Here is a 13,674-nt window from a genome sequence, read left to right as displayed (position 1 = left end):
TAACGGAATAATCGGAGACATTATTTCTTTTTAGTTCAATGCTGTGAACTTTTAGTTTCCGTAGTTTCTTCAAATTTCGTAGATTCATGGATGATTGATTTCTATAATTCAAAGAGTCCCATTAGAAAATTTTATGATTTTAATCAAGGAAAATTGTTTCCCCTACCGATATTATTTCTTTCACTTTATCAGTATTTAAACAATTTAGCAACTAGATAATTAGGAATTAAAACATCATGACAAACTTCAGTATCTTAGTTTTAAAACGATGAGACCTTTTAGGTATCATTTTTTCCATTCCTTCCTTTTTGTATTATGTAACTGTACATGCATATGTAAACAATTACCTAATTTGTACGTACATACGTGAGTTGCTGATAATCGTCGGTGTAATTGTGGTTGAAGTAGAAGTAGCCTTTGTTTATGTCTGATCAAGAATAATGCAATCAGTATATCATGGTCAGGATGAAATTTGACAAAGACTAAGAGAAAGGTAAAATATACCATGTCATAGACATACTTGTACCAAAAAAATATTAAGTAAAGAATGAAAACAATACTTCATACATTTTGTATAACAGTTAGGTAACTAAAGGACATACACCACAGCGTTCAAACTTGCGCAAATATTGAAGTCCATTACAATGAAAGTATCGACGTAGCTTTTGCTTTGTGGATTCTTGACATACATTTTAGATACTTAGGTTTATGCATGATTGATACAGAAATATGTTTTTACATTGTATTTGCAGTTTTTAAGAGCCCAGTTATTGACGTTTTAAGCATGGCACTGAAGTGCCTATTTGTCTGGAAATATTACTTCAATAGTTTACATGAAACGTTTTTTTTGTACATAGTTTTCAAGCATGGGATTTAGTTGTCTCAAGTGTTAAAACGTAACCAGAATTAGTCTTAGTTGAAACTTCTATTTCATTCTTACTTGACCTAAAATTATGGAAACGGAAATGAAAAATGTTGCAATTGAAACGCAACTTGAAATGAACTGTTAACCTATTTTAGGTTGCCAATGTTGTAAGAATATGAAACAAAACCAATTCATTCGAAAAACGAAGAGAAATATGTCTCCAATTTGTAAGGGCTTTATCTTACGTGGACAATCGTGGCATCTTGGTCATAATTTAGAAACCGCTTGTCACGACATTGCGGAACTTGACATGTTCCGTTACAATCAAAAGATCATTTTACTAGTTGCAAGATCCTAACTACAATGCCCCGGATAGTTCCTACCACTCGGTAAGATTTTTTTCTTCTATATAACGTAAGTTGTTACTCTTGTAACTTCACTGAATCCTCTGTATGTTTTAAGCAGAGTTTTTTATGTGTTTTCTTATGCTATTAACAATAGCAATATTGTTATGCTGATAGTCTAAAAATAATACAGTAAGATCTTACACCTTTTGGTTGTAATAACATAACCTGTTACTCATTTAAAACTCTCTTACACTTGTATTACTTCAAATAATGTCGTAAGAAGAGAATATATCGTTAAAATATTGCTGTCTTTATTTCTTTTAAAATTAGTTATATTTTTACAACATTAATTGTAAGTAACTTATACATGTAGTTACAAACAATGTATTTACAACTATTTAACACCGTTTAAGTACTAAGGCCCCAAAAAATCATGAATGAGGATAGGAAGATATTGATTCTTGTATGACATATTTCCCACGTTTACCTACTAACAGTGGCCCTGATAATCATGTTGACCTTCAGACTGACCATCAAATGTAATCTGCCTGTAGACAAATGTTTACATTTATAATAGAAATGAAAGAAACACAGATTTATCGTTATTTATTTACGTCCAGTCTTTTAGACTGAATGTTGCATGTTGTTCTTGTTTGTGGTATTCTCTTTTAATGATAAATTGACCGCATTTTGATATGTTATTTGCCCCGTATTTGTTGCATACATTTTTATATGAAATCAACGTAAAATGATCAAGTGGAATTCCTCAGAAAAGCCTTAAACAAGGGAGTAAAAACTGTTATAATTGATCATAATGATTGTCCATGGACTGGTCAGTAAGGATATTGGACATTGGGATTGTCCATAATCTGGTCAGATCTGTTTACCCTCATATCTAAAGATAACGTCCAGTAATGATTAAAACTTGTGTATCCTTAGATAAATATTTGCATTCAAAGATATATTACAATTTAATTTCTCTCTGTTGTCTTTATTTAACGACAGTGTAGTTTATTGTTGTAATTTGCATTTAACTGCTTTAAGGAAATGTAACAATCTTCTCCCGGGGTCGAATGTGTTTTTTACAATTGCGTTCATCGCCTTTTAAATATAGGCATACGTGTGGTTTTTATGATATTTCAGTGAAATCTTGTATTATTGTACAAAAGTATCGGAATGTTTTGTAGCGTCAGTATATCGAATCAGACCCTAAAAAGTAAAACTATTTAAACTAAATAATGTTTAAGTGTTAGTCGCTATAAGAATCAGGCAGTAATTGAAACATGGTATGAAAAAAAAATCATCATTTTGTTGGTGTAATTCGACTATTTGCACCATCAGAATCAAGGAAAACAGAACAGATTTCCCATATCATGCTGGACCATTGAATTACAATTTCATTGAAATGCACTGAAAATGAACATTTCAAGGGCAGATAACTCTGTCGAAAATCTCATGTTTCTAAGATTCTATAAATGAGCAAAGCCAGTGACGCAGAGATCAAATAATGGTCTTTTCAACTAGAGACACTATCTTTGAGTGATATTATATTGTCAGATCGGTGGGTTTTTAACATGTTTGTTTCTAATTTTTCCCATTTTGCCTGATTCTTACAAATACTTACACTTAAACATTCAAAACTATTTGGTTTCTAGGTTTAACTGTCCTCTTAATCTTGTGTTTTGAAAAGTACTCCTTCTGCTGGTGGACCTGAGGTCCCCAAAGGTATTCACCAACCCAGTAGTCAGACTTGTCAGATCCCGAATTATATCATATTTTATCTACCCTATTTATGAAATCTTGCAGTATTCCAAATTCAAGAATACGTAAAATACTGAGGCTTCATTCCTTGTATTGCATATGGTAGGACCTCTCAGTGATGGATTTGGCATCCTCTTTCGATAGATTTGGTTATGAGTACTTCTTGTATACAACTAATATTTTGATTGTGATCTTCCTACATATTTGATTTTAATGCTACTGATGAGAAGTTACAACTTGAAACACGTGTACAGCATACTTTATTTTGAAAATGTATATACCATGTAAGCAAGCATAATTAGTACAGTAATTCAAAAGTTAATGAAGGGTCTATCTGTCATTATTATGATAACAGAAGCGTATTTCAGTTTTACCAATTATCACTTAGCGAAAGGCATCATCTCAATTTTGGAGGTCGACTGTTGTATTTGCTTTCCATATCTAGTGTTACTTTAATCTAAACAGATATGATAAACAAATATTTATGTTCAATAATTAAAATTATGTAACAGAATCCTTAAGTATACTTTACGTTTGTAGAATTCCATTAAAATTAATCTTGGGTAAGATAGACTACTGTTATGTCCTTGGATAAGGTCAAATATCATGATAAGTTATTTCACTAAACTACACTGATTCTGTACGCCTTATCATTGGGCAAATACGGGTATACGTCTTTTCTGTGTCATTTGCATTCCAGGGTATACAAGAATAGTACGACATATAATTGGTATGTCTTTGAAATTAGGACAAAATCTGCTTGGGCAACTCATCCATATATTCCCATACGAGGACTACGCGAAGTCCTTAATCGTGCTAAGTTTAAATTCTATCTGTGTCACGATATGATCGACTAAGGATAAGTTTGTATAAAACTATTTCACAAGCTTTATCAAGGATTACGATAACTATCTTAAATATCGTCAATGAATAAAGAAGTTGTAATCATTTAATGATTGTATATTCATTTCAGACAACATTTTTGTGTAAACATATGTATTCATAACATTATAAAGTCAAAACACTTGCTCTAAGATTTGTCAAAAAAATGACAAACAAGTTTATAAGTATGGTACATTTACAAATGACCATTTGATAGAAAACATCTTTCTGTTTAATTTGCTTTATTAAAAAGACCTCTGTGTGGTTGAATATAATAAATGAAAATCCGTTATGAAAAAAAAACAAATAGAAAACAAAACAAAACAAAACAAAACAAAAACAAAAAGAAACATAAAAAACAAAAACAACAAAACTAAAAACAACAAAACAAAAAACAACAAAAAAAAAACGGTAAGTGATTTTCCTCTACTTTGTTCGTGTTTGGATTCACGCTGTGGATTGTCATTGTTATTAGTATTTACTATTGAGGACTGATTACTGTGAAAGTACTTTAATTCGTGGATACAAATTTTGAGGATTAGAAAAGATACACAAGTTCGTAGATTCTTGAATTCGAGGTTTTGAGGTTTTCAGTATGCACATGAATGTGAATCTTCTTTTCGTTGGGAACCAAATTTTGTGGTCTGATAATTCCACGAAAATCGCGAAAATTGGTACCTCACAAAAATCAATATACTTTCTCTGCATATGACAAAAAGTTGTATAAACAAGACATTATTAATTGAGCAATAGACCATAAATTCCATTTTTTTTGTTAAAGCAAGTTAATGTCCACTACAGTTTTAGTTCATTGCTTAATATTCAAAAGTTTTTTTCAGGCAATATATTGTTTTAATTTCCTCACTTTTTTTCGCTGCATTCAATTCATCTTTGTGAGTAATATATATAGAACATATTTTTGTTCATCGTGGTTGAATTCAAAGCATTCCCTTTTCACCTACATTCATTCATCAATTCAACCACCAAAAATGTAGTTAACCGAATATGACATATTCAGAACTTTAAGTGTACAAATTGCTGGTAATATTTATTCTACAACAGGTTAGATTCATGGCGCATAGAAGATAAGAAATTAAACCTTATATGTAATAAACAGAACAATAAATATTTTTCGAAAGAAACATAGATAATATACTTCATCCGGTCACGTGTACACTGTCAGTTGTGAGAACTGTTTAACCAGATTCAATTTAAGTAGCTGTCTATGTAAGAATCATGCAAAATCTGAAAAATGTGATACACTCCAAAAAAGGCTAGATATGTTTATTTTTGTAATTAAGTTGTTTTATGGGTCTATACTATGAAATGTGTAATTATTCATTCAAATCTGCTTGCTCTTAGGAGATAATCAACATTGAAAATCCAATAGATTCTATTGTATTTGAGTGTCATTTACAGAGTTATCTCCATTTATTTTGAAGTTTACAGTGTATTCTATATAATTTTGATCTCTTGTGAACACGGGTTATATGAAAAACTGAATCTTAATTTCTGTTTACTATGGCAATACCCATGAATCACATTTTGCATGATTCTGAGCTGGCGTGCTACTTAATTCCTCGGAAACAAACAATGGGCGTTTTGCTCTAAAACTGTATGCAATAAAAGGATAGAACAGTAACTTCATTCAATATAGATATAAACTGGATATAGAAGATCGCTTTGTTTACATATTTGTGTACATTATCCACTATCATCATCTAAAACATATATCAAACAAATTAAGTAATCTTCAAACAGACTGCGTCAAACCGTTACCTTAGATGACATTTCTTACACCGTGAAGCGGAGCAAATTCTCGAGATTTTGCTGTTTTCTCCTGGTCCACAAACCATCACGAAAGTAAAGCGGTTGGATATTGTCAACTAGTCAAGTAGAAAATGCATGGATATTAACTTATCCCTTTAAAACGCTGAATTTATTTGAATACATTAAAGATCAGCATAACTTAATACCTCATAATAGTATTTTCGTAGCAGATAATCATGTCAAAAACCTAAAAAGTCATTCAAATATCTTTCCATGACAAATTTCCAAATATCTCCTGTGATGCAGACTAAAAACTATTTGCTGCATTTGTTGCGTTTCACAATATTCGTTCCTTTTTATATCATTTCAAATAGAGAAAATCTTCTTGAATGAACATTTATCTTCATAGATCACCATAAGATTTTGATATGCATATTTCCAAATATTTTATTTGTGAGATTCTGAACGACCTATACTTAATTATCATTGACCAACGAATCACATCTCATTCCTTATTGTGACGTCTCTATCTTTATTGAGATTCTTCTGACGTCTCTATCTTTATTGAGATTCTCCTGACGTCTCTATCTTTATTGAGATTCTCCTGACTTTCTTTGATATCATACTTCATATATTTAATAACTACCAGTTAAATTATGACGCACGTTCAAAGAGAACTAGGATTCTTGGGAAAATCATAAAAAAATGTAATCCAGGGACAAAGATCAGACATGGAAAACAGACACACACAACAAAGAACACAATCAAAATCACCTTATTCAGTGAAGATATCAAATAAGGTTGTAATTTCACTTGAATTTCACAAGATTTGCACGTGAAATTCACTTAACATGAACTTTATGAGAAAAGTTCCCGTGAAAGCTTGATACACACAAAATATTGTTCAAATTAATGAAATAATAATGACAATAATATTTTTTATTCAGACTAGTTCAACAAATTTTATAAACATTCTATCACAAAACATTAAACCCAACAAACACATACATAATAATGTAAAGACATACAAGCATTCAAACTATGTCAACTTGATAGTCTAAATTCACCCACAAAGCCTGGCCAAACCAAAAGTTTTTTTTCTTAAAAAAAAGACACGTTTTTACACTGAGGTCCTTTTCGTGAATAGTTGACAAGAAAAAATACTTAAAAAATTACTTATTATTCCTCAAAAAAATAAATAGATAAAAATGAAATAAAAATACTATAATTGTCAAAATCAGAGTCATAGTATATGGAATAAAACTAAAAGTTAAGGAATACAGAGTCAACTTTTTCGCTGTGCATGTGTATAATGTTGTCTTCGGGTCAGCTGCAGCCTGATCAGTTGCGTGAGAGTTTTCTCCTTGTTCATTGAAGACCCATGTAAGGCCTTGCTCTGACATTTTTCATCCCAGTGGGGTTGTTATCTCTTTGACATATTCACCATATCCAGTCTCCTTATTCATTTTCTTCCCATCATTTTGGTTATTCTTGTAAAACCATTTTGACCCCATTTTTAAAAAGCCTGTCTATTTGTTTATTTTTTGTTAGATTCGTGTGAAAATCATGTAAAAAAAGTTTGCCTATGTACGCACTTTACGAAATTCTGATTTCATCAACATTGTTGCAATAGTTACATAATTAAAGCTATTGATTTAGACTTCTTAACGAACATATTAAATAGATTAACACCATGTTTTTCCTGTATATCTCAGTAGTGTCAGCCGTCGTCAAGAAGAAGTACACATATAACTACGTTAATTCGCATTAAATTGCTTAAACTGCATATATTTTATAGCATTTGTTTATAATTTCCATGAAGAATTAATGCGATTATCGAACCGTGAAAAACTGTTTATATAGGGATCACAAGTCTGAATGAACGAACTGATAAAAGATTTTAAGAGATCGCAACTTTCGTTTAAAAGAGTTGAGTGTCTATTCTATATAACGTTTAAAGGGAACAGAAATTACTAGGCCATACAAAATGCCAAACAAGTAAGTTGTAATATGCCATTCATGATTCGAATTGTTTAATACTTTTTTGTAACATTTCGAGATTGCTAACTCATCTAAAATATCCCTTTTCGTTTATTTAATATAGGCTATGTAGAAAATCAAAAACAAATCAAGAATGAATTAACGATTCGTATCTAAGATTCTCTGTCTTTATAAATTTGAATCAAGAAGAATGTTTCTTAGCTATTCAGAGTTTCTCATGTCTACACATGTATCAATGACTTTCCATAAATCAACATAATTTGCACTAGACAACAAGGCACATATGTATTAACTTACAAAAGAATTGTAGATAATCGTGAACTCTTGACTGCTTTCATTTGCATTGTATTGCAATGAAACCATGTTATCAAAACGATATAGGAAATGTAGTCTATATACCATAGTTCTAATAGTCCATTTACCTTTGCTATAATGGTACAGCTAATATAAGTTAAAATATGGTACTCCTCGTGGTCTACTTTACATGAACTTGTGAATCATTACAGTGTATCCGTCTGCACCACAAGAATCGATTTGTTTACCGTGTCATAGATTTCCATTTCTCTTTCGTCTATCCCGGACTTGTCAATTAATGAGCAACACTCGGTGGGTGTTTCTAGAAGAGGTCATAATGCTTATCCCACCGGTACACCTGGTTTTCAGTGGCGTCCGAGTTGCTCGTTAACATTTGTTTCTGTTTAGGTATAATTTTGGTTATTTCATGTTCTTTGTTATATATTTTCCCTGTCTGGTCTTTACATATGAATTGTACAAGTATTCTTTTGATCTCTGTTCGAATTATGATTCCCCTGAATTTTCTTATTCAGCCAAAATGGTTATAACACCCACAGCCCTTTTATTATTTAAAAAAAAAAAAAAAAAACAAAAAAAAAAAAAAACTTAACTATATACTGAGTCTTAACTTTTAATAAGTATTTTTTTTTTTTGGTCGTTTAAAGTGATTAAAGTGTTTATTATTGTTATACAACGAAACCTGTCTAAATCAGCTACTTTTGAATGTCCTATTAAATCAATTTTTATGTATGTTAAACCTTGGTAAAGCAAGCACCTGTCAAATCTGAACATATTCCAAATGAGGTCGGTTTAGACAAGTTTAACTCTACTGATATCAATAACAAAAGCAGATATATTTAAATTTGACGACACATACATTATAACAATGAAGTGAAAATCACAGCAAATTTATTTGTGATATCCCATTCGTAAACAAACGGGACACGATCCTTACAGTTATATATATTGCTTTAGAAACTTATAGTATAAGTGGGGAAATGTATTTGTTTGTTTTTTATAGAAAATCCCAATGCTTATGTTGGAAAAAGCAAATTGAAACTGTGTCATTTATAAATGTGATTGATAGGATACTGGTTTATTCCAACTCATGTCATTTTACAGACATACTGGACTTTACTTATCCCCTTAACATATAATTCTAGAGGAGATTAGAGACCTGATTCTAAAAATATGTTGAACCTGAGCAAACATAAGGCAAAATTTCATCAACAAATCACCATCATATAACACTATAACAAACAGCAACAATCGTATTGAATAATCGTGAATAGTTAGAGAAGAGTGTAAAGTATTTTGAAATTCATCTTTGGTTTAACTCTCCGAATCTGTTATGCAGACAACAAACTCTATCGATGCGTAAAAGTTAGCCTAGATTTAGTAGTATTCAATTTTTTCAATATTACAATGTACAAAACTGCTACAACTTAAGTGGGTTTCACGTGACCACAAAACATTCTATAGTCTGGTAATGTTATTTTTACATTATCGTTATGGTAACTTGTAGTACACCTTTGATATTTTATGACGTCACACACAGTTTAAAACGTTAAGACTGAAGTCATGTTTTGTGGCGTCGTACAGTGGTCATATAAATAACTAAACGTTGAACGCCTATCTTGATATCATAATTTATTTCTAACTACAATTTTATGTTTCGCTTATATCAGTTTTACTGAAGAAAGGTCCGATTATACGTTCAAATGAAGTAATACAATTAATACAAGACTTTCTTTGGGAAAATTAAGAACTTTTTACTACGGATCTTATTAGGAAGCTTTACCTTATCAACTGCATTTTTTCCCATTACTACTTAACTCTGAGACAGTATATTCTAAAGTAAATATGACCTATGTCAGTTAATATAAAATAGAAATTGCATGCTTTGTATGTTGAGAGTCTTTCATATCGATTTTTATCTATCAGTGCAGTTCAATGCTATGCTATAAAAGTGAATCTTTCTTCGGGTATAAAGACTTTCATATGAAAAACGTCAGTGTTATGTTCTGTTGTTGACTTTGAAAGAATAGGTGACTCAAGATCAAACTGTATAAAAACTTTATAATACATTATGTGTTTATTTAAGACCTTTAAGGCCTTAACTTTCTCCTCAGAATTAATAGTATTCGTTTTTTTAATTATCTCATCCTGTATTACGTTGTGATTAAAATATTCAAATACAGTATTTAAAAAATAATACGAATAGTGGAAATATTCTAAATAAGCGGGTCATGGTGTTTAATACGATTGTAGCGTGTTTTAACATTGAAAATTAAAGTGTTAACTGTTTAAAAAGAACCAATGATTCAAGCGGTAAGCAATGGGACAGAGACTAGACAAGAAAAATAGACACTCACATAAAACATTATATAATCTAGAACTTACCAATCATATGGTTTAAACGTGAGGGATTATAACATATCTATATCTATATGATTGGTATTTTTACATTGTCAAATATTGGTTTCCATCACCACATGTTAGCAAAATGAAATCAATCTCACATTATAGTTTTAGTAAAAACGGAGAATTTTTTTTGGCTTCCATGTGATTTTGATCCATACAAAGATTGGATGGCTTTTAGATTGATTTTTTGATTGGTTGATTGTTGGGGTTTAACGCCCGAGCAGCAATATTTTAGCTGTATTTAGGCGATGAACATGAAATGATAATGAAATGAAAAATGGGACACAAGGACAAAGGGATCGTCGACAAAGTTTGATTGCCACTGGAAATAGGGAGAAGTGGGTAGGGTCGGGCAATTTAGCCTCCTGTGGCGGAGCCCTATTTTTCCTACTCTGGGATAACACCATAGAAAGGTTCTTTAACGTGTGAGGAACGTGGCATCTTTCCCAACACGTTGCATCACTATGGTTTGCGGTCAGGATTTCCGTATTATGGCCTGACGACCCCATGCCAGGGTTACCCCCATTAGAAGATTCGATGCATATAATCATGGAATGTAAAAAAAAACTTTATAAAGAAAAATATTTAAAATAATCATATCATAATAAAACAGTCCTAATAACGTTGGTGAATCAAAAGTTAAATGTATTAATTCCCAATGTAGTCATTTTGGTCCACTTACTTTTCATGAACACCTAAATAAATAAACAAAATTCAGTTCGTCACTTTAGTTTACACACCCTATCCATTGAATGTCTCTGCAAATATCCCATTTAATCAGATACAAAGCAGAAGAAGAAAATCGTAGCTACTTTGTGTACTTCTCAAACTTTGACCCCACTGAAAAAAGCTTAAATGTCAAATCCATAGATATGATCTAACAACCAAAAAAACAAAATGCCTTTCTGCCCTAAAGCTTGGGAGATTTATCATTTATCATAACACATCTTTATCTCTAAATAAATTGAAACATAAAAAAGGGCAATTACAAAAAATGTTATTAAAAACTTCATTTTCTTTGAACAGTTATGTATACATTTTCTTTCCTACATATCACTTCAAATTTACATACTTGAGATGAATTATCAAACTCTGTAATGAATTCATTTTGTGATTTTAAAAAGATTTATTTGAACTTGTCACCAAATAAATACTCAACTTCTTTTCCATTGTATCTGTACAAAATAATCATCTATTGACTTTGCATATTTGTGTCTTGTGTTTGTCATGTCATGTCTTTCTTATAGAATTCACATGTGTTTGACGTGAAATAAAGAAAAAGTCACAAGAGGTATGATGTTTTGATCAGAATGTAATGGAAATTGTGAGAGGCAATGGTAGAAAGAGATACAGATTAACCTATCCTATGGAGTATTGTTAAAACTATACTCATAGCAATATGTTCTATCATGTATTGTTTCTGTCTCTATACAATTATTCCGTTCTGTTTCTGTTAAAAAGATATATTCACCACAATCTCTTTGATTTTCTTCGTTTTTATCGTTAACGTGGCGTTGACCATGCAGCTGTATAGGTCTAAATTTGTAATACGTGGGTTGTGAGGAAATCGTTTTAACCAAAGTAATCTAGACGGTCTATTATGGGAACAAGATAAATATTCCCTCGATTCTTCAATGGTTATATGTTTTACAAAATTAATCAGGCGTAGATTATTACTAAAAACAAAGCATTCAATAACAGGTAAAACATAATCGAGAAAATAAATAAAAACGGAAGAAAGATGGGGAAATGACAATAGAGATAGAAACAACAATACCGGAAGATAAAACACAATTAATCTACAATGAATGAATAATTCAGTCTACAGCAAGTTTTTGGAGCGAACAAGATAGGCTGGTGGCTAGAATCTTTTTGCGCCATTTAAAGATTTTTGTAGGAAGAAATTGTGCCACATGTCAGCATTTCGGTGGTAGAAGCTACGCCAAATAATAGAATCTAATTGCGCCACACTTACCTGTAAATCTACTTGCAAAATTCTCCTAAAGTAATTAACCTTTACTGAAAAATGATCACATATAATTGTATATGTAAACTCCATATTGATCAATATTGCCAAAATCTTCAGTCAAAATGTTTGATTTGGAAATAAAAAAGAGATGGAATCCGACAGAAGAAAGCCAGTTATCATTGTAGAAGATTACAAGTTTCACCAAGCAAAATGGAGACATACGATGTACAGTCAAGTCTTGTAATATAAGTAAATGGTTACATTATTTCTTCGGGCTAGCGTTCCCACAACCAGAGGAAATTGCAGAGTGTTTCGTGGAGGATTTAATGCCTACCATGCCTACTGATGTTGGACATGTTTTGTCGACATACCGTGTTTAGAACGCGCCGTCTTCCACCTTAAGTATAGATCAGACACCCATTACTCGCACGAAGAACCAACAATGGAGCTGAGGCTTTCCACATCATTATAATGAGCAATTTTATTCCTCCCTCCCTTCAATGTTTGTTTTTATAGACAATTTATATTGAGATTCTGAGAAGTACTGACTATGTAGCAGTAAGAAGTCGCCACGAATCTGGAAGGAAATCCTTTGCAATTGAACGGTATCAAAAACTCACAGCAGGTGAAATTTTAAAGACAGATTATGTGCGTGCCCTTTGATAAAAGTATCAGCCTCTTATTTAGACTATGAATTTACCAGACACTGCAGGAGTTTCAAGCCTTCCATGTACAGTTTAGTCAATAAGTTGATACGTGTATATTGTTTTAAACTTGCATGTTAACTATAGTGATTTAAAATAAAGTTAAAATATACTTTTATATACAACGTACCTATATTTTACACAGTTTCTACCTAGGGTCTTTCAAAGGAGTGGCGCAATAAGAGTTCTGGTGCAATTCGACTGTGACGAAATTAAAATCATTTTGGCGCAATTTGATTCCGCCTGTGCAGATGGGGTAAACGTCTAATTTCTAATTATCAATAGTCTATAATAAAAGAAAAACTGAATTGGATAGTACGGACTCCATTTAAAAAAAAAACATACCATATTGGTCAAAATGTTATTCTTGCATTATTATGGGATTGGTTCCTATATATTGCATACAGTTTACGTATAGACATTGTGTCCATTCAATTTTTGTATAAGAAATTTAATTGTAGGAAGTTACATAATGTTGACATCGTGGGAAACTTTAAAAAGGGAGACAGTATGCATCGATCTTACATGAATTGTTTAATCTTCTTAAAGGAATATATCGTATTTGCTGCAGGAAAAACTAAGCGTCATAGCAATAACTCCTTCTCATTCATTTTAACAACTAAGGGGTTTAAAGCACAATAGACAATTTTAGTGAGT

At 31.5% G+C, this 13,674-nt stretch overlaps 1 protein-coding gene across 6 annotated transcripts in view; it reads left to right on the top strand.

The window, feature by feature from the left end:
* Positions 1-13,674, top strand: part of LOC148598920 (aquaporin AQPAe.a-like) — a 69,969-nt gene that overhangs the window by 17,439 nt on the left and 38,856 nt on the right. The window contains exon 1 of one of the 6 annotated variants that reach the window (XM_088560382.1): positions 473-493. The exons of 4 other annotated variants lie outside the window; for them this stretch is intronic. Coding sequence is in view for 1 of the 2 variants with exons in the window: in XM_088560378.1 (XP_088416504.1) it covers positions 7,613-7,623 (11 nt within the window). In the remaining variant the exon portion in view is untranslated. Of the gene's footprint in view, positions 1-472; positions 494-7,605; positions 7,624-13,674 lie in introns of those variants that run through there. One more of the 6 variants, XM_088560378.1, reaches the window with a different exon arrangement.

The sequence above is a fragment of the Perna viridis genome, chromosome 14, assembly GCF_037379345.1.
Source record: "Perna viridis isolate PV_CMFRI_1.1 ecotype Kerala chromosome 14, ASM3737934v1, whole genome shotgun sequence".
Taxonomy (NCBI): Eukaryota; Metazoa; Mollusca; class Bivalvia; order Mytilida; family Mytilidae; genus Perna; species Perna viridis.
Note: the sequence above shows the minus strand (reverse complement) of the source record. Positions and strands in the feature narration are given on the sequence as shown.